Below are 22,133 nucleotides of genomic sequence, written 5' to 3' on the forward strand. Positions count from 1 at the left end.
TTGGAGAAGACTCTTGAGAGTCCCTTGGACTGCAAGGAGATCCAACCAGTCCATCCTAAAGGAGATCAGTCCTGGGTGTTCATTGGAAGGACTGATGCTGAAGCTGAAACTCCCAATACTTTGGCCACCTCATGCTAAGAGCTAACTGACTGGAAAAGACCCTGATGCTGGGAGGGATTGAGGGCAGGAGAAGGGGAAGACAGAGGATGAGATGGCTGGATGGCATCACCGACTCGATGGACATGAGTCTGAGTGAACTCCAGGAGTTGGTGACGGACAGGGAGGCCTGGCGTGCTGTGATTCATGGGGTCGCAGAGAGTTGGACACGACTGAGCGACTGAACTGATAGCTAATGCGAAGCATTTGATGTTCTATGTCTGGGGTCATTCTTGTTCAGGGAGAAAAAAACAGTAGGGAGCAAAGCAAGCGCTGAGTAAGTACAGGTGGCAAATAAACTTTTTTCTTATTTTGAAAAGTAAAAAAAGGAAAGCAGGCCACTTATCCTGTTCATTTTCAGTTACTTAAAGAGCTTTCCTTGAAGCTTTCAAAAATTACCGTGCATCCCCGTCTTTACACATTAAGCTCCAGGAAGGCCTTTCTGCATTATTCATTGTTATAGCACAGAACCGAGCATACAACAATTTAGTAAATTCAATGATAGCTGTTAGCACTGTCCTGAACACTTTTCATCACGTTCCCCCTTACTTCGCTAAATCTTCATATGCTTCAGGAGTTTTAGTTCAGAGATTCTCATCCTTCAGAGTTTTCCTTTCCAAGTTCTACCATTCCCTTACCCCCAACTCTAAGTCAAGTGCCTCTCCAGATGGTCTCAGACCATCTGGTCCTTCTCTTGGTCATAGACCTTACTGGACACACTATAATCATCCCTTGACATGACTGAATAAATGGTGATCCCTGTACACATATTTTGTTACAGCCATTCAATAATGGACTCAAAAAATTTAAGAGTCGCAGGAGAAAGATGACTTCTCAACGTATTCGTTTAGCTCATTTAATAAATATTTACTAAATACCATCACAGGCCATGGAGCTACAATAATAGGATAACCTGCTCAGCAATCTTTATTAAAAATAATAAAGGCATCTGCTGTAAGATCTACTGATCTAGAGCAGTTTACCTCAAGGAAAGAAATCTGATAAAGCTGACATATAAACAGAGGGTGACTTCAGGAGGGTGAATAGCACAGACTCTGGAAAGAGATTCTTATGTTCTTACCGTGTTGGGCGTTCCCATTGCGTAGTTCTTGTTATGTGGTTTAGGTACTGGATTCTTCCAGAGGCAGTTCGCCTTTCTTCCCAGCTTAAATAAAAATATTGAGAGATAAAGCAGTAATAGGAAGCCAGACATGGAGTGGTTTTGGTGCAACCCGTAAGACATTTGTTATGAATCAGCAATGACAAATTGAAAAAATAATACACAGAATATACAAATTGTTTCAACTTATTTTACAACTGTACAATATGTCTTCTGGAATGCTGAAGCTTTTAAAATATTTATTCTGAGAAGTGACTATTTTCCATCAGCCAAACTGAGAATTTTTCAATGATGTAAACAATGCTCAATTATTGATAATTATACTAATTCTCCAGAATTTAGTGGGGGGGGTCCATACTAAAAATAAAAATTACACGTAATTTTAATTAAATGTAACTAGAAATGTGTATAAAAATATTTCCAAAACATTTAGGCTACCCAAACTAATTTTTTAATCTTCATATTTTTATTTTCTCTTACATATTTTCTATCAAAAGTTATGAGTTTTTAAAAAATTTGAAGTACAGCTGACATACAACATTATATTAGTTTCAGGCATTCAACATAGTGGCTTGACACCTCCATACACTACACAATGATCACCAGGATAAGTCTAGTAACCATGTGTAACCAAAGTTATTACAGCACGGCCTATATTCCTTATGCTGTACATTACATCCCCATGACTCACTTATGACTGAAAGTCTGTACCCCCCAATCCTCTTCACCTGCTTCATCCACTTCCCTCCCTCTCCCCGCCCTGGCAAAGCAATACAGAGTTTGCTCTTTGTTCTCTGAGTCTGTTTCATCTGTTTGCTTTGTTTTTCAGTTTCCCCATATAAGTGAAATCAGGTGGTATTTGTCTTTCGCTGACTTATTTCACTTAGCATAATACTCTCTGGCTCCACCTGTGTTGTTAGGAACGACAAGATCTCATGCCTTTCTTACGGCTGAGCAATATTCTATTTTGTGTGTGTACACTACATCTCCTTTATCTATGTCTCTGTCAACGGGCACACTCAGGCTGCTTCCGTATCTCATCTGTAATAAATAATGCTACAATGAACAAGGGGATGCATATACCTGTTTGAATTAGTGTTTTCCTTTTCTTAGGATAGATGCCCAGAAGCGGAATAGCTGGATCATACGGTAATTCCGTTTTTAACTTTCTGGGGAACCTCTATACCATTTTCCATAATGGCTGTACCAATTTACACTCCCAGCTACGCCATACAAGGGTTCCTTTCTCTCCATAACTTCAGCAACATTTGCTATTTATCAAACTAAATTTTTAAAAAGCAAAAATTTTACTTCTTCAATCTTTTTAATTAATATAACAAAAAAATTAGGTAAGTGACCACAGTAATGTTAATATTCCACCAAGCCATTGGCAAAAAAATAGAAAATAAAAAGACACTTGCAGGTTTCTTCCCCCTGTGATTACAATTACAGTACAATGATGTGAAACAAATTCAGAATAACTAGTCTTACACTTCTGTAACCTCTCAATATTGATTAGTTATTTCATCCTAAACTTCTCCCTCAAAAGTACCATAATTTGCCTCACATCCATAAAAATTAACAGGTACATCAAGAGTCTAAAATGATCTATAAACAGACTTAAATTATAGCAATTTTTAACAGTTCCCACAAAATGAGTAAACATCACAGCCTGGACTTGCAATTTCATGTGAAAATAACTTAAATCAAATTTTAAATAAATTATACATTTAAAATGGATATAATTTATTATACATGTAAACTATACTTCATTGAAGTTAAAAATACTTTGAAAATTAAAAATAAAACGGTAAGATTTCAGAACTAGTATCAAACAAAAATAGAGAACAATGACAAAAGCATAAACTTCAGAATCAAGACTTAAATCTGTGTTCCAGTTCTGCCATTTTTATGTGGCCTTTGGCAAAATACATATCTTCTCTGAGTCTCAGTTTCTTAAGCCTGTAAAACGCATGAGGGTGGTACCAGCAGTAACGGGAGTAGTAATAGCAGCTCATTATTTATTTATTTACTAAATCGTAGCTAATTATTTAATTATTTATTAAGCACTTGCTATATGTAAGACACTGTGCTGAGCGCTCTACATGAATGATTTCATTTCATCCTCCCAAGTATTTAAGGCATGTGCACTACCATCATTATCTGCAATATAAACCAAAGTTTACAAAAGCCAAATGAATGGATTGAACTTATCAAGCTAGCAAACAGAATGGTAAGGATCAAAACCCTAATGGTCTAACTCCAGAATCACATGCTATGAGAATGAAATATTGTGTATATCATGTAATGATAAATCATATAAAGTGCTAACACTTGTAGGCTCAATAAATGTTACTATGTTATTGTCATTACTATTACACAAAATTCTGTATCCCATCCCTTTAAATAGAGCAATGTCTCAGATTCAGTATGTATATACCATGTTTTGAATTTAATCAAACAAAAAAGCTTTTGTTTTGAATATGTAATATTCACAAGAGATTTATATCTGTCAAGCAATTTGATTTTTTTCCCCAGTCAAAACTCTTAAGTAAAACAAATGTAACATATCTAATTTGTTCATAATTAATTCATATATTATTTTATGAATGTGTTGTAATAAGATTCCTCACTAATTTTCTAAGTGCAAGGAAAACCAGGACTTTGGAACTGATCAGCAAACTTCTAAAGTATAAACACCAACTTATTGCTCATTATTTTAAGGATATTATCAATGAATTTAGCTTACCCATCTGGTAAATCATTATCAAACAAACGACTGCAGTCCACCACTTGTCCTCCTGTGCCTATTCGGTCTCTGGACTGAAGGCTTACTGTTAAACAACAAAAACATCACTAAGAGTTACAGAACTAGAAAGAATTACTGCAATTTACAACACTGCTTTTTAAAAGATATCTGCTTATTAGCTCATTTTAATAGTTAAGAATGAACTCTAGTTTCTATTAAATTCTGCAATTTCTTTGTGCGTGATATTTTTCCCTTTAAGGTTTTCTACCTTTTATCATATTCATGGAGGAGAGTCCATGAACTCCTTTTCTTCCTATCATAATGGGGCAACACAAGTCCATGCTGCTGCTGCTAAGTCACTTCAGTCGTGTCCAACTCTGTGCGACCCTATAGACGGCAGCCCACCAGGTTCCCCTGTCCCTGGAATTCTCCAGGCAAGTACACTGGAGTGGGTTGCCGTTTCCTTCTCCAATGCATGAAAGTGAAATCACTCAGTCGTCTCCAACTCTTAGTGACCCCATGGACTGCAGCCCACCAGGCTCCTCCGTCCATGGGAGACTCCAGGCAAGAGTAAAGTCCATGAGTGCACTTGAAAGATAACACATGAAAGGTATACTTGTGTATTTCACATTTTTGAGTTTTTAACTTCCTTTTCAATCTAAGAATGACAGGAATTAGGAATAATGCTGTAGTTTAGATACTTCCTTGATACCCACAATAGGGCTTTTGTTATGATGCTACTCTGGCAACTCCCTAACCATGACCCTAATTCATTGCCTTCTAAATTTAAGTCTTTCAATACTTTCTGTAACTAAAACCTCTCTAACAGGTTCATAGAAGGTAATCTTTTTTTTTTTTTTTTAATATATTTTGGCCGTGCCATACAGCATGTGGGATCCTAGTTTCCCAACCAGGGATTGAACCCATGCCCCTGCATTGGAACCACGGAATCTTAACCACTGGACCGCCAGGGAAGTCCCACGTACAATGCAATCATTTTATTCTAAATTCTCCTCTATAATCAAATGTAAGATTTCAATTGCATATTTCTTTTTTAAGAAGCTTCAAAGGAGCCCATCTCAGTGTCCTATACTATTCTAGGTATCTTGATCAATCTTAATCTATCAATTCTTAAGATAAGTTTCAGGAAATTTTATATAATGAGGTCAATTCAAGATAACCCCACTAGTCCAATAAGTGCCTATGAGTAAGGGAACAATTTTTCTTCCCTTTCTCCCATCAGTGCTATACTGCTACTCCTCATCCTATTTTTTTCAGTTAGTAAAGATTATTTTAAAACCATAAAGTATTAAATTAGCTTTTCTTACTCAAAAACTAGTTTGAGAAGATCTTGATTTATCTCAAAGTTTTACTGTATTTGTATACTTTAAAAAGATTCCTTCCTAAAGGATCAATAGTTCTTCACATTAGGAGCCTATTTTTTAAATTATTTATATTTTGTTCCTTTTTTAAAAAATTAAGTTGTCCTGGACTCTGGATCCAGCATTCAAATAATTTTACATGACTTATTTAATTCATGCCAGTACAATGAAGCTACAAAAGCTACAGTTATAGTACTTTGATTTAACAGGTATTTAGAGTTTGCTGTGCTAAGTTAAGTTGCTTAGTCGTTAGACTTAGACTTAGTCGTTAGACTCTTAGAGTTTAGGTCAGCTTAAATGAAACCCAAATTCATATAATTTTCAGTTCCACACTTACCTACTATCTGTCCTCTAACTGTATCATTGTCATTTGGCCCAAGTTTGCATAGATCCAACCTCTGATCTATTTCAAATCAACAGAAGGAAAAAAAGTAAGTTGGTATCAGAGATTCTAACATCTATACAGTAATAGTAAATTTCTACAATCCATTGGAAATTGGACCAGTCATTTCAAGAATTTTTAAGGTTTAATGATGAAACAAATGTTCAAAATTTTAACTGCACACATAATATTAATATAATGTCTCAACAGAAGTTTTGACAAACTCAGATTTCAAAAACCACAATACATGGCGCACAATGAGCAGTTACTTTTTCTCCAAAAATTTCGAAACACTTTAGTCTAAATCTTAGCTTGCCACTTGATAGTTTGGTTCTTAAGCAACTTATCCCTAAGCTTGATTTTTTTCAGGTGTAATTAGAGTACTTACCACATATTAAGGATTAAATCAGACAGTTATGTAAAACTCTCAGCACAGTACCTGGCACATAAGTGTCCAAAAATATTAGTTGTTGTCATTATTTTTATCTAACCATTTCAAATAACCCCCTGCCCCAACACACAAACTAAATATTAATAAAAGGGCAACTATAAACTAACAAAAGGGTTTGAGTCAGTTCTGGTACTAATCATTTAGAAGCAACTCACTTCTTCTCTCATGTCTCATCTATAAAAACAGGCATGACACTGGCCTGACCAGTTACAGTAAGGAACAATGTCAACCAATGTATGTTGGTTTTACTTTGGTTACGGCACTCATAACTGAATTTTTAACATGTTTCACTTCTTTTGAAAAAGTCAACAAAATAAATTTAGACCAGGAATTTTTATCAATGTTTCAAATATACAGGGGAAGTTAGGTTTCAGACCCCTGTCTCCCCCATCAAAATATACATATACGTATATATATTTAAATTTGTATATTTAAATTTTTAAGAGCATTCGTTATCTACTCACAACCAGTGTCTTTGAGGCGGTTGATGGCATTGGAAAGAAGACGAACACAACCAAGAAATCCAGCACCTTGTTTTTTATGGATCTTCTTGTGATTCCATACACTGATCGTAACTGAATCAGACTTTCCAATATACCTAAAACAACCAAAATGACTGCATGAGTAACTTGGTAACTATGAGTAGTTAATATAAAAGTTTTCTTTCCTTTTTGTTGTAGTCCAAAGTCACAAATGTTTAAAATATGGCTAGATAGCACAAAATATGTTTGAATTCAATGTATCCACAGGACTGAATTTTTTTAAAAAAAAGCTCAAAAGTAAAGTCTAAAAAGAATTTTTAATATATTCTTCAACACATTTGCCACTTTCAGATTGAGTAACAATTTTTGTTAATAAAGGAAACTATTTTAGTAGCTAGTGTCACAGAACTCTATGGAAGTTTATGATTATTTCTTTCCAAAAACAAAAATCTTAGAAGAACTTTTATCACAGTCACATTTTAAATATATTTCAATGACATGACCTATTACCTCAGCGAATACTCAGTTCATTTTCAAGGGGCATTGTCAAGGCTGACAGACCAAAAATCTGACATACCTGTTATGTTTTAAAATGCTGCAGAACAAAAGCTGATTGTAACGCTTTTCCCCTGCTTCTTTCCTGTATGCAGGCCTTGAGCGAGCAGGACTCTTGCAGATTTCACTTCACTGCCTGCAGACAAGCAGAGCAGGGAAAAGCGTTACTACACTTGTCTGTGCATACACCTGGAAGTGTGGAGAAGCTCTACCACAGCCAATTGTTAACATGGTGTCATCCCATGCGAAAATACTATAAAATAATTATATCAGTAGAACCCAAAATTTCAATGACTCTAAGAGGTCAAATTTTTGGTCCAGCAACCTTGACCTTAAAGTGTCATTCAGTAAAGCAGTAATATCAGAAAAATTAAAAAAAAAAACCAACCCTATACCACTTAAGTAAGGACTAAATCTTTTAAATGAGTAACATGAAAGGCACACTTGAGGCCTTGGATCCAGCTGTGTTAAAGCATGCCTACCCTCCTTTTAATTATGCAAGCTAATACTTTTACATTTTTTACTTTATACTGGAGTATATTTACAATGTTGTGTTGGTTTCAGATGTACATCAAAGTGAATCAGTTATACATATACTCATTCTTTTTCACATTCTCTTCCCATATAGGTTATTACAATAGGTCCCTGTTGAGTATCTATTTTATATATAGTAGTGTGTATATGTTTCATTATGCAAGCCAACACTTTTCAAAAATGAAGCCAATGTGAATTTCATTTCTGTGGCTTGCAAATGAAAAAGCTAGACTAAAATATCATTTAGTACACGTGTATCAATTTTCAAATAAACCTAAACAGAGCTTATTCAGTAACTATGTACCTCCATGATATGTAAAAATTCTAGAATCAGAATCAAGTATTAACCAGATAAATCACCCCAAACCAAACATTTAAAAAAAAAACCATCACACTGAAGTCAGTGTCCCAGCTGATACACAGATATGCTAAAATACCAGTTCCTTGAGGCCTTAAAGCCTAGCCCCTCCACTGGCTTAAGCATCCTGTTGGGAGGTTGGATATCAAAGCCCAGACAGACCCTGGGAACATATATGGAAAACAGGAAAGCTTCTGTCAGCCTGTATCCTTGAATGACTGTCTTTCTCTGAGACTCCCTGAAACAAGACTATTGTCACCAAGCCCTGAAATATTCTCAAACTGTAAGCCTTATATACTCCAATGGTGATGACGAGGTTGAAACAAAAAAAGGAGTAGCAAAAAGTGTTTAAAAGGAATGGAAAGTTAAATCAACAACTCAATTTAAAAAAGTAAATAAAATAAAAAGGTATGGAAAGACCTCCTGGATCCCTTCCCCAACCCAGTTCATCCTCAACCACAGCAGCACTCAGAGACACTAGGCACAGCTGAGGGAGGAGGTGAAATTCTGTATTAAAAACAGGGTATTCAGAGAAGGGGTTAATCTAATGAATGGAGAGACCTCCTAGCATCCTTAAGTCTTTCAGATCCAAGAACCCTTTGAGATCAAGAATATAGCCCCCAGGAAGGAGAAGGAATAATTCTGTGCAGAAAATGTCACAGTTACTCCTGACCACCCTACCAAGCAGGCCAGCACTACCCATGGGCAGAGTTTCCAATCAATATTTAAGTGCCTCTCCTTGAATATAAAAAGACAGGAACCCAAATCAAACTAACAGAAAAGAAAAAAAGGAAACTTGAGCAGAGAGAGGGTACACAACAGAAAAAAACTACAATTATAAAAATTAAAAACTGGAGAGCAGAAATTACATTAAATAGGAATGCTGGAAAAAACAGCCCAAATATTTTGATGTGGGCTTTAATTTTTTACTAGAAGAAAAATTTTTTATTATAACTTTTTTAATATGGGAGAAAAAAGACAGGACAACTAAATGAAAGTCAATTCAGGAGAGGTACCATCCAAATAACAGGAGTTCCAGAAGAGGAAAAAGACAGAAATACAGTGGAGGAGAGGGAATTATCTATAGATCATTAAATAAACAGAAAAGTTTCCCATAACTGAAGAGTCTAAGTATCTAGATTAAAATCACAGTAAATATTGAGCATTATATTTCAAATATACTGTAGGAGAGTTTGTGAAGTGCTCAATGAGATAGATGGAAAACTAAACAAATGGTGAAGTTAGACAGCTATTAACTTCATAAAATAAAAAGGTGTCCAGAAAGAAAATACAATCTGCACACCACATGGCTCAGTCATGAATATTTTACATGATCATAATAGCATAAACAGAGAACAATATGATTTAAACAAAAAGGTTCAAATAACTATACACAGGAGGGCTGGGAGAAGGGAAGGGGCATCTGGATGCTGTAGGAATGGGGTAAGAGAGATCAGCTGTAAAAGCTACACGGTCTTATATGGTGGAAAAATTTAAAATAATACCTAGTACTAAATAAATATATATTTACATTAAACGCTATAAATAAGCACGATACCTAGAAGTAGAAAATTCTACAATGGCCAAAGTTACTGAAAACAGTTACCTTGAGAATTACAATCAGGAAGAAGAATTTTCCCATTAAAAGCACTACAGTATCATCTGCCTTTTTAAAAATGGGACATATGCTACTATGATAAAATAAATTTTAAAAGAAATCATCCATATAAGAAACAAAGAGAATGCCTATGTGTGTAATCCAATGATGATTTCTGATTTTATATTTATAACTGACCTAACCATATGAAACCAATCAATCTTAAAGGAAATCAACCCTGAATACTCAGAAGAACTGATGCTGAAGCTGAAGCTCCAATACTTTGGGCCCCTGATGCAAACGGGCCAACTCACTGGAAAAGACCCTGATGCTGGGAAAGATTGAAGGCAGAAGGAGAAGAGGATGACAGAAGATGAGATGATTGGATAGCATTGCCAATGTAATGGGCATGAACTTGGGCAAACTTCAGGAGATGGTAAGGGACAGGGAAGCCTGGCATGCTGCAGTCCATGGGGTTGCAAAGAGTCGGACATGACTTGGCGACTGAACAAACTGACCTAAAGTGAATTAATGCTTTATGTGACTGAAAGGGGTGGGAGGGCTGCATTTTACTGTGTATACATTTTGTTCTTCATAGGCTTATTAAGGACTCCACATCTTCACACAAGGTTTTGCATCCCTCTTGACAATCAAATTACACCATGATCAAACTCAGATCATATTCAGTGATTCTTTTCAAAGACTATATCAAATAATATTGAGTCTATGTTTTTATTTCAAATAAACCGTTTAAACCTACAGGTCATAATGCTGATTCCATTTTGGATCGAGTGTATTCTTCACAGTATCTGTAGAATGGCATTGCCCAGATCCATCAACCACCACCTTAGCAAATGGATCAGGAAGCCCTGTAATGGGTGGGGGGAAAAAAGGGAGGGTTTAAAGAATATTTTGACAAGATTAATTATATAAAGACTAACATTTGCTACAAAAGACTTACTCCATTCTTTATAAAAAGTTTAACATTAAGCTACAAATGAAAAGTGGTTCCTTTTAAAACTAAGATTAAAGCTAATTACCCAGGGATCGAACCCAGGTCTCCAGCATTGTGGGCAGACACTTTAACCTCTGAGCCACTATGGGAGGGGCTAATTCTACATTAAGTATCAAAATCTACATTTTTTTTTCTTGCTCCTGTCTTGAACACTCTCAAACTACCAAAGTCTAGAGATTATTTTACAATGTAGAAGTCTTCATTCATCTTTACCAGCCCTTTAACCCCTGAGGGGTGAATGCTTAAAACATACCTGGCTCTCTCAGAGCTTTCCCAAGGTCCCCCTTAGCTCAGTTAAAGAAAGAGCTTACTGAAGTTTTCACACGGGAACACAGGCCACCAAGAAATCAAATTAGCCATAAAGTTTTTTTTACTGAATAACTCCCATGAGTGATGAGAAACTGAAACAAAAAGCTTAACACCCTGCCTTAAAAGAGCTTCCCATCTAACTGAGAATACTAAAGCACCACACATTATAAACAAAACAGAAACCCAAAGAATAAGCAAGCTTTTGACCGCACTGATTATAAAGAAAACACTTATAATACCATGTCAGGCACTATTCTAAATGCTTTATGTATATTAAACCTCTTAATCTTCAAAATCATTCTATGGAGTGAATAATACTACTATCTTTATTTTACTGATGAGGAAACTGAGGCACAAAGGGGTTAATTAACTAGTCTAAGGTCACACAGTAGTAGGTGGTGAGCCAGGGTCTGAAGTGTAGACTCTTAAACCCAGGCACATAGAGTCTGGTTCTTAACTTTATTCTCTTAATCGTTTACACTGTATCATACCTCTCATTTGCTACCTGGTTTAATAGTGAGTACAAGAGCTCAGAAAAGCAGAACAATCTGAGTCTGAACAGTAGAGAAAGGCTCCCCACCCTACTCCCCTTTTTGAGGGGATGGGATTCCTCTGGGGTTTAAAGAACAAACAGAAGGAGCACCAAGGAGGGTATAACAATACTTGAAAGGCTTTGAGCAATCTAATAAAAGCCTTTGTGCTAAAGTATAAAAAGTAAACACTGTTGGAGAGATTAGACTGATTAGTAAGAAAGGCTTAAAAGTCAGAAAATAAAGGCTTGGAATGACTTAAGTAGAAAACGGGGAGCCGTTTTAGACTTTTGACCATTGCTGTAAAAATACTGTCGCATCTGTCTACTAGTGGTCTCCAGAGAAGGAAAGATTAAAGGTACAGAGCAGCTGTTCTAACTTTCACACAGTAGGATGAGCAGAATTTTAACATTCAGGGCAAGAAGGTGGCACTAAACAAAATGTTAGAGACCAAAACAACATTTCAGGAGTTACACATGTTGGGATAGCGTAGATTTCCCAGAGACAGCTGAAAATACTAAAATGAAATACTGGTAAGTGTTGGTAATTGCACAAACTGTTACCTTGATAACTATGCTAATTTTTTTAAGTCAAGATACTAATCTGCCAACATTCAAGGCCAGACAGAAATCATCTAGCCAGTTCCTCAATTCTATAATTCTGTAATCTAGCAACTTCAAATAAGAGAAGACTAATATTTAGCAGTATTAAGTATTCAAGAAAAACCTTGGCAAGTGAGGGTATCAATCTATTTAACTATATATTTCTTGCAGTTTAGCACTATTCATATTAGTATTTCAATACAACCTAACCATTTGTAAATGTGTCTAATGGAAGAATACTTTCCCCTCTACTTGCAATAATATTAATTTTTATAATCCATTTTATCTGGTTTTTTTGATTCTACTATCCAAACAAATAAACATGTAAGAATATGTCTCTAAGTAAAAACAAAATTTAAAAAAATCACATTTCTAGCTTTCCCTTTAGATGGAGCTTAACCAGGTAAAGAATCAAGACTGAGAAAAACCACCTTTCCACACATAAGTCAGTAGTTGTGGCTTCTAGACCCTTATTTAAGTACGAAAGTCTGAATCTCATCTTCCTATGTTCCCTTCTGTTATATAATACAAAACACAAGCTCTTTTTCCTAACAAACAAATACCTGGGTTTCAACTTACCTGATTATATTATCCTACAAGAATTTAACCTAAGAGTCAAGTTCCCCTAATGCAGTCAGAAGATAAAGCTTTCACAAGTTAGTGAGACCTCTAGTGGTAAACATAAAGTGGCTATTTTCTATATTTTTAAAAAATTTCTCAATTCTCCCCATCATTTGAGTCATATAAAATAGCTAAAACTCAGGAACTTCCTCGGAGAAGGCAATGGCACCCCACTCCAGTACTTTTGCCTGGAAAATCTCTACGGGGTCGCACAGAGTCGGACACAACTGAAGTGACTTAGCAGCAGAAGCAGCAGGAACTTCCTCACTAAAGTAATGCACTTAATGAGCTTCAAATAATGAGACAAAAATTTCCACTTAAAAGTGAGCTACTTAGCAGATAAAATAAAGCTTTGTTTTTGATTGGGGTGGGGGAGGAAAAAACATTCAACCAGACATGCTGGAGCTCTGGCTTCAATTTGGCCCTACACTGCACCTTAACAAGAGAAGGCGATGGCACCCCACTCCAGTACTCATGCCTGGAAAATCCCATGGGTGGAGGAGCCTGGTAGGCTGCAGTCCATGGGGTCGTGAAGAGTCGGACATGACTGAGCGACTTCCCTTTCACTTTTCACTTTCATGCACTGCAGAAGAAATGGCAACCCACTCCAGTGTTCTTGCCTGGAGAATCCCAGGGACGGGGGAGCCTGGTGGGCTGCCGTCTATGGGGTCACACAGAGTCGGACACCACTGAAGTGACTTAGCAGCAGCAGCAGCACCTTAACAAAGTATCTTACACGCAAAGATTTATTTAAATGTTACATAAAAGACAAAAAGAACTTGACACTAATAAAAACATTTTTTTAAAAAACAAAATGAATATATTCTTTTTTGTAGCTGAGTAATATTCCATCCTCCTGGAGAAAGGAATGGCTGAGTGAGTGTGAAAAGTCGCTCAGTCGTGTCCAACTCTTTCCGACCCCATGGACTGTATAGTTCATGGAATTCTCCAGGCCAGAATACTAGAGTGGGTAGCCTTTCCCTTTTCCAGGGGATCTTCCCAACCCAGGGCTCTCACATTGCAGGCAGATTCTTTACCAGCTGAGCCACAAGGGAAGCCCTAACCCACTCCAGTATTCTTGCCTAGAGAATTCCACGGACAGAGGACAGGTGTGTCCATGGGGTCACAAAGAGTCAGACATGACTGAGTGACTTTAATATTCCATTGTATATAAGTAGAGGCCAAAACAATATTAAAGCAATTATCCTCCAATAAAAAAAGAGGAAAAAAGACAGTAACAACAGATACTATTAAAGAAACACAACGGATAATTGGATAGATATGTCATGAAGTTAATGACAGAATGTAGATGATGTATATTCATTGTATAATTCTTTACATGTTCCTATGTGTTTGAAATTTTCTTCTGCCAAAATCTGGGGGGAAGCTTAAAAACAGTTCCAAAAGATAAGTTAGCAAAACTTTTCTCAGAAAAGGTAGATTATCTCAAAGCAAAGGTAGTATTATCTCAAATATACAAATTACTCTACAAAAGACAACACACAGCAGTGCCATTTTCCCCATAGTTAAATATATATAATATTGGCCTATAGTCATGCTTCATATTAAAATTTACATTTTTCATTCAACATGACTTAAATTGATCTACATGCAAAAAGAACTATATTGCAGTATTAATGATAACAGCATTCTGATCAATATAAACACACTCTCACTCTAATTTAATTGAGAGATTTAGGAACTCTCATTCAATGCTTTATTTGAAATTGATATGGGCAACCATCAACATATAAACACATCAAAAATAAATGTATCTGTCACAGAGTGGGGACTGTGCCAGTGTGAACCTGGGGTGCTCATCGTCAGCTGAGTCTCTTCTGAAGGCCTCACAAATGGGTTTCCTGTTTTCCCCACCAGGCCATCAAGTGTTTTTTCCATCCTGGGTTTCAAACGTAATCACAGTTTCCTCTAGTTTTCTTATCCCTGAAGCGTCCTCACAACTCAAGGATTTTTATCAATTTTTACTGCTTACACCAATAAAAAGGGGAAAGATTTCCTTCTTTTCTTCACATACAACTTATGGACAGATAAAGATCATGTAATTGATAATAACAGGCTTCTCAGGGGCTTACAAAGACTTAGAGTAAGATTTCTCTAGATTTCCTAGGAAGACTGAGACAAAGATATCTGATGCTTTATTGGAGAAGGTGTGTCTTGGGACTCCAGAGGAAGGAAAAGAATTTGGGAAGGAAGGCAAGGAGACAAAACTGAAGATGTTGTCTTTACAACCAGAACAGCTGTCCTGGAAGTGGGGGTGGGTAGACGATGCCTTACTTCACTCCCTCTTTTCCTTGTCACCTGCCTATCCAATTCTATTGGCCACTCGGAAGTCCACTAGGATAATCCTACCTTGGATCAACCTAAAGGAAGGTCAAAGGAGTATGCATTAGTTCAGCTTATCAGCAATAGGGACAAGGCGGATAGTTCAGTAGCCACTGTGAAGGTAACACTAACTGGGGGCAGCAAGGAGAGAGAGTCACTGGCTCTCGTCCTGTGACATGCTGTAGGATAAAAAGAATATAGTACATAAACTGGAAACTACTTAACTATGTCCCAAATTATCCTGTTTAACTGCTTTACCATATAAGCATACCATAATTTACACAGTTAATGTTATTTTATAAACTTTTAGGTGCTCTTCTAGGAAGACTGAATTAAAAATTTAAGTAGAATGAATTAAATATGATTTAAAATAGATCAAGAGCTTATTACTTCTTTCAATCAAACCTTGAAAATTAACTGTCATATTAATTAGCATATAGCCAGTTTTTGATGGCTGGTAGGACCTGAACTTTAAAAATCTAATGAACTTCTCTATTTCTAACTTCAAATATTTTGTCTATCAAATTTAGCTGGCTTAGACTTTTTTTTTTTTTACAAAAAAATTATATCATTTTTACTCGAAAATTTAAAGCCAATGTGAAGTCTAATATTATAGGGTAAAGATCTTAAATATGTGTGAGGGGTACTTCCCAATCCTCCCTCACAAAACTTAATCCTAAATAAAGCCACAAAAAAATATCACAACTGATTGGCAAAGAGACTGCAAATATAGTAACTAAATGTCTCTTTTGGAGTCTGAAACATTACAAGCTTCTATGATCAAATGAGGCAGAGATTTCTTTCCTATACTCTGGAAATTCCAAGCAGGCTGAATGACTTCACTGCCTTCCAATAACTCCTGAATGCATGGGTAAACTTTCTACAAAATGTTAGGGGGAAAGTGTTTAACAAATAATCTCAAATCTCTTCTAGAAATCTAGTAGTATGCACACCTTCAGTATACATTACACACACATACATTTCACACAAACATGCTAGGGTCCTCAGTGGATAAAGGGAAAGGGGCTAAGGAGCACAAAATCCTCTTTAAGAAATGTGATGCCAAAAAGCTCAATCAAAGAATTCATAAAACAATAAGTATATTTCTGAATAGAAAAATCCCTAAACCAGACAATTCTGAAAATGCTTTGCAAAAAAATCTACATACAATATACAAGATTTAAAGTTAATTTACTTACGGAAAAAATCCTTTTTCACCAAGTTTTTTGCACAGAGTACTGCAAAAACAAAAAAACAAAAAATACATGGGAAGAATTAAAATGGTGAAACTGCACCGTCAAACATTTTGAAACACTGTGAAATACTAGTGAATAATAATTAAACACTAATTATAGCAAGGTATGAAATACAATCACAATCTTTGATTAAAGCTTAGCAAAAGACAGCTGAACCGTGGCTGCAACTTCAGCAATGATCACCAGTAACAGGTGAGGGCAACAAAGTTTATAAATCCAGTATTCTAACAAAGAACCGATTCCTATCTCCCATCAAGATCTAGTCTCAGAGTAGCTTGATAGCAAGGGAAAAACACAGTTCTAAGGAGGAAATACATACACTAGGATTAATATTCATATATTTTAAGGGTAAAATAATTTTATATTGAAGAGGATCATAAGTAAAATAAAGCTTAAATGATATAGATGACATTAAAAAAAAAATTGTTATTTCTCTCCATCTCAACTCCACAGAAACACTGGCTAAAAGACAAGAAAGATCAACTGTGTCTTCCGAAAACTAAAAGTTAATATATCAAGACAGATATCCCAGATCCACTTTCTCTGGATTACCCTGCATTACATGATTACTTAATGGTGATGGCTGCACAGCCTTGTGAATAGATCAATTCTAAAATCACTGGACTGCACATGCTTTAGAGGGATGAATTTTACAGTACATGAATTACATGTCAATTTAAAAGCCTCTGCTTATGCAGTCACTGAACGTCTGTAATTCAAACTTGTTACAAGTGAAGGTAAACCACCAATGTCCATATATTTATATTTTAATTCATAAAGTATCTATGAAAGTAATGTGTGACTAATTTCTACCCACTTCTGCTAATAGTTTAAATGGTCTGTTCAATGAGTTGCACTTATTGGAAGTTTAGTGTGTAACAATTCACTTAACAAACCTTGGGAACAAGTCTAAATAAATAAATCACTGTTAAAAGTTCAAATAAAAATAATCTTGAAGACAGATGCCACTGATAAATGAATAAAATTATTAAGTAAGCACAAGAAATGGATTTACTAGTCAGAGTCTCTTAGGCCCTGTGTTAGAAACAGTTTAAGAACATAAAAACTCAATCATGAAAACCAAGGCCATATTTCAGAATACCAAATCAGAAAGCTGATTGAGGAGAACGCCTCCCAAGGGACTTCCCGGGGGTCCAACAATGAAGACTCTGCGCCTCCATTGCAGGGGCTGTGCATTCAAGCCCTGGTTGGGGAACCAAGGTCCACCATGCCTTGTGGCATGGTCAAAAAAAAAGAAGGCTTTTTTAAAACAAGAAAACCAAGAACAGGGGTGCTGTTGTCATAGAGAACTTGGAATCTGATCTGATAAAGCATTAAAAAAAAAACTCCCTCAACTTTTGTTATCATCACATAAACTGAACAGAATACTCAGGATCTATACATACACAACACACGCTGTTCAGTCGCTAAGTCGTATCCAGCTCTTTTGCGATACCATGAACTGTAGCCTGCGAGGCTCCTCTATCCATGGGATTTCCCAGATTAGAATACTGGAATGGGTTGCTATTTCCTTTTCCAGGGGCTCTTCCCTACCCAGGGACTGAACGCGTCTCCTGCACTGGCAGGCAGATTCTCTACCAGAGCCACAAGGGAAGCCCATGCAACACATATATGAATCCAAATCATAACCTTCAGTACTGACAAGGTATTAGTAATGTTTAAACCACCACTCTATGATTCAAAACATAAATAACTGCACATCCTACTTCAGAGAAAAGACTACATGGGAAGTTCTCCAATTTCTTGTCACTAAGCCTACAAATACACTGTTTTAACACTAATTCTTCTTTTCTTCCTCCCACTTACCATGTTCACTCCTCTAAGGGCATCCTTCCGATTGTGCTATGGATTTCATACCCAACCCATCATTTTCTCAAGAACTTGTCCCCCCATTTCCTCTAGTGATGGCCTCATCAGTACTTACACATCCTCCAGTCTTGCCCATGCCCCTCCACTCCAGCCACCATCTTACCTCTTTTCCTCCGTAACTGAACTACTTTAGAACACCGTGTACACCTGTGACTTCACTTCTTTACTACCCACTAATGCCTCAATTAACTGCAGTTTGGCTTCTCCTCTCACCATTGCCTCTACACTGCTTCTCCAGAGCACTGGGGACCTAACTACTAAATCCATCCAATGGACGCTTTTCATTCTTTATTGCACTTGCCCCTGGGGGGCATTTGCCACTACTGACTACTCCCTCTTCTGGAACCCCTCTCTACTTTTGGTTTCTGCTTAACACCAAACATAAAATTTAAATCCAGTGTAATTTTTTAAAATTAAGTTATTTTTAATTGGAGGATAATTGCCTTACAATATTGTGGTGGCTTCTGCCACATATCAACATGAATCAGCCACAGGTATACGCATGTCCCCTCCCTCTTGGATCTCCCCCCAGCCTCCCAGCCCATCCCACCCCTCTCGGTTGTCACAGAGCAGTGGTCTGAGCTCCCTGCGTCATACAGCGAGTTTCCACTGGCTGTCTATTTCACACATGGTGGTGTGTATGTTTCCCTGCTCCTCTCTCAATTCGTCCCTCCCTCTCCTTCCCCGCCTCTGTCCATAACTCTGTCCTCCATGTCTGCGTCTCACTGCTGCCCTGCAGATAGGTTCCTCAGTACCAGATTTCTAGATTCCATTTATATGCATTAACATACAATATCTATCCTTCTGACTTACTTCACTCTGTATAATAGGCTCTAGGTTCATCCACCTCATTAGAACTGAGTCAAATGCATTCCTTTTTATGGCTGAATAATACTCCATTGTGTATATGTATCACAAACAATCCAAGTATAAAATTTATTATAAGTCTTCTTTGCCAGATCTCTTTCCTTTGCTCCATCCATGAAAGTTGAGGTTCTTCAGAGATGTCCTTACTCAGGTCCTCTTTTACTCTATAACCTAAGGAGCACAGACATCCATCCTATAAACCTTGGAATTATATGTAAACTGTTACAAGCTCAACAAAGTATTAGCAAGCTGAATCCAAAAACACATAAAAAAGATTACACACCACGATCAAGCTGGATTCATCCCACAGTCACAAGGATCGTTCAACATATGAAAAGTCAACTGATGTGATACAGATCAATGAAAGACCCAAAAAAAGCCACATTATCATCTCAATGGGTGCAAAAAAATTTGATAAAATTTAGTATCCATTTATGATAAAAACTACAGAGAAAACATATCTCAACATAATAAAAGCTATTTATGACAAACCCACAGCCAACATAACACCCAACACTGAGAAGCAGAAAGACCTCCTGCTAAAATCCAGAACAGGACAAGGATGTCCACTCTCACCACTTCTATTCAACCAGCACTGATGCAGATGACATGATACTACTATACATAAAAAACCCTAAAGACACACATAAAAACCACTAGTACTGATAAATTCAGCAAGGTATCAGAGTACAAGATTATCATGCAGAAATCTGTCACATTTCTTTAAACTAACAGTGAAATATGAGAAAGGGCAAGGGGAAAAAAAAAACCTCTTCTGAAATTGCATCTAAAAAAAAAAAAAAAACCCACCATAGGAATAAACCTCACCAAGGAGGTGAGAAAGACTTATATGTTGAGCACTATAAAATATTCATAACGGAAACTGAAGATTATTCAAAGAAATGGAAAGGGGCTTCCCCGGTGGTTCAGTGGTTAAGAATCCACCTTGCAATGCAGGGGCACTGGTTCAACCCCTGGTCCCAGAAGATCCCACATGCTGTGGAGCAGCTGAGGCTGTGCACCACAGCTACCAAGCCATGCTCGAGAGCCCACGAGTGGCAGCCGCGGAAGCTCTAGAGCCAGCGCTCTGCGACGAGAGAAGCCAATGCAATGGGAAGCCTGAGCACTGCACCTAAAAAGCAGCCCCCACCTGCTCCAACTAGAGAGCAGCCCCTGCTCGCTCCAACTAGATAAAGTCCACATGTAGCAACGAAGACTCAGCACAGACAAAAAATAAAAATAAAGAGATGGAAAGATACCCCATGCTCTTGGATTCGAAGAATACTGTTAAAGTGGTCGTACTACTCAAGGCCATCTACAGATTTACTGTGACCCCTATCAAATTACTCACATCATTTTTCCCAGAACCAAAACAAATAAACCTAAAATTTTTATGAAACCATAAAAGACCCAGAATTGTCAAAGCAATCCTAAGGAGAAAGAACAAAGGTGGAGACATAACCTTCCCAAACCTCAAACAATACTACAAAGTTACAGTAAGCAAAACAGTGCAGTACTGCCACAAACACATATGGATCAGTGGGACAGAACAGAGCCCAGAGACAGACCTGCAAACCCACGTCAATTAATCCATGACAAGGCAAGAATATACATGGAGAAAAGACAGTCTCTTCAACAAGTGGTACTGGAAAAACTGGACAGCCACATGGAAATCAATGAAGTTAGAACAGTCTCTCACACCATACACACAAAAAAACTTAAACTGGCTTAAAGATTTAAATATAAGACATGACACCGTGAAACTCCCAGAAGAGAATACAGGCAAAGCTTCTCTGACATAAATCAATGGTTTCTTGATATGACAACAGAAATAAAGCCAAAATAAACAAATGAGATTGTGGTGTTGGAGAAGACTCTTGAGAGTCCCTTGGGCTGCAAGGAGATCCAACCAGCCCATCCTGGAGGAGATCAGTCCTGGGTATTCAATGGAAGGACTGATGCTGAAGCTGAAACTCAATACTCTGGCCACCTCATGCGAAGAGTTGACTCATTGGAAAAGACCCTGATGCTGGGAGGGATTGAGGGTAGGAGGAGAAGAGGACAGCAGAGGATGAGATGGCTGGATGGCATCACCGACTCGATGGACATGAGTTTGGGTAACACAACTCCGGGAGTTGGTGATGGACAGGGAGGCCTGGCATGCTGCAATTCTTGGGGTCACAGAGAGTCGGACATGATTGAGCTGAACTGAATCAAATGTATAAGCTTTCACACAGCAAAGGAAATCATAAACAAAAAGACAACCTACAGAATAGGAGAAAATATCTGCAAACAATGCAACCAACAAGGGCTTACTTTCCAAAATATACAAACAGCTCATATAACTCAGTAACAAAAACAAACAAACAAAAAAACCCAGTCAAAAAATGGGCAGAAGATCTCAACTACTACTAAAGGAGTAAGTAATACTACTCCAAATAAGACATACAGATGGCCAACAGACACATGGAAAGAGGCTCAACACTGCTAATATTAGAGAGGTGGAAATCAAAACTACAATGAGGTATCACCTCACCCCAGTCAGAATGGCCATCATTAAAAAGTCTTCAAATAATAAATGCTAGTGAGGGTGTGGAGAAAAGGGAACCCTCCTACACTGTCGGTGGGGATGAAGTCGGTGCAGCCACTATGGAAAACAACACGGAGGATCCTCAAAACACAGTGTTGCCACGTGGTTCAGCAACCCTGCTGCTGGCGCCTATCTGGAGAAAATGCCAATTCCCAAAGATACACGCACCCCGATGGTCATAAAAGCACTACTTATATAGCCAAGACAAGGAAGCAACGTAAATGTCCATCAACAGGTAAATGGATAAAAAAGGTGTGATACACACATACACAGGAATACTACTCAGCCATAAAAAAAAAAAACTGCCATTTCCAACTACATGGGTGGACCTAGAGATTACCATA

General features: G+C 37.3%; 1 protein-coding gene across 2 annotated transcripts in view; it reads right to left on the reverse strand.

The window, feature by feature from the left end:
- SMURF2 (SMAD specific E3 ubiquitin protein ligase 2) overlaps positions 1-22,133 on the reverse strand; it is a 66,872-nt gene that overhangs the window by 27,602 nt on the left and 17,137 nt on the right. For both annotated transcript variants that reach the window (XR_008201074.1, XM_052658838.1), the window contains exons 2-7: positions 16,386-16,424; positions 10,527-10,635; positions 6,705-6,838; positions 5,745-5,810; positions 4,026-4,110; positions 1,238-1,321 (exon numbers count right to left, since the gene is read on the reverse strand). Coding sequence is in view for 1 of the 2 variants with exons in the window: in XM_052658838.1 (XP_052514798.1) it covers positions 1,238-1,321; positions 4,026-4,110; positions 5,745-5,810; positions 6,705-6,838; positions 10,527-10,635; positions 16,386-16,424 (517 nt within the window). In the remaining variant the exon portion in view is untranslated. The remainder of the gene's footprint in view (positions 1-1,237; positions 1,322-4,025; positions 4,111-5,744; positions 5,811-6,704; positions 6,839-10,526; positions 10,636-16,385; positions 16,425-22,133) is intronic.

Source organism: Budorcas taxicolor, chromosome 19 (genome assembly GCF_023091745.1).
Source record: "Budorcas taxicolor isolate Tak-1 chromosome 19, Takin1.1, whole genome shotgun sequence".
NCBI lineage: Eukaryota > Metazoa > Chordata > Mammalia > Artiodactyla > Bovidae > Budorcas > Budorcas taxicolor.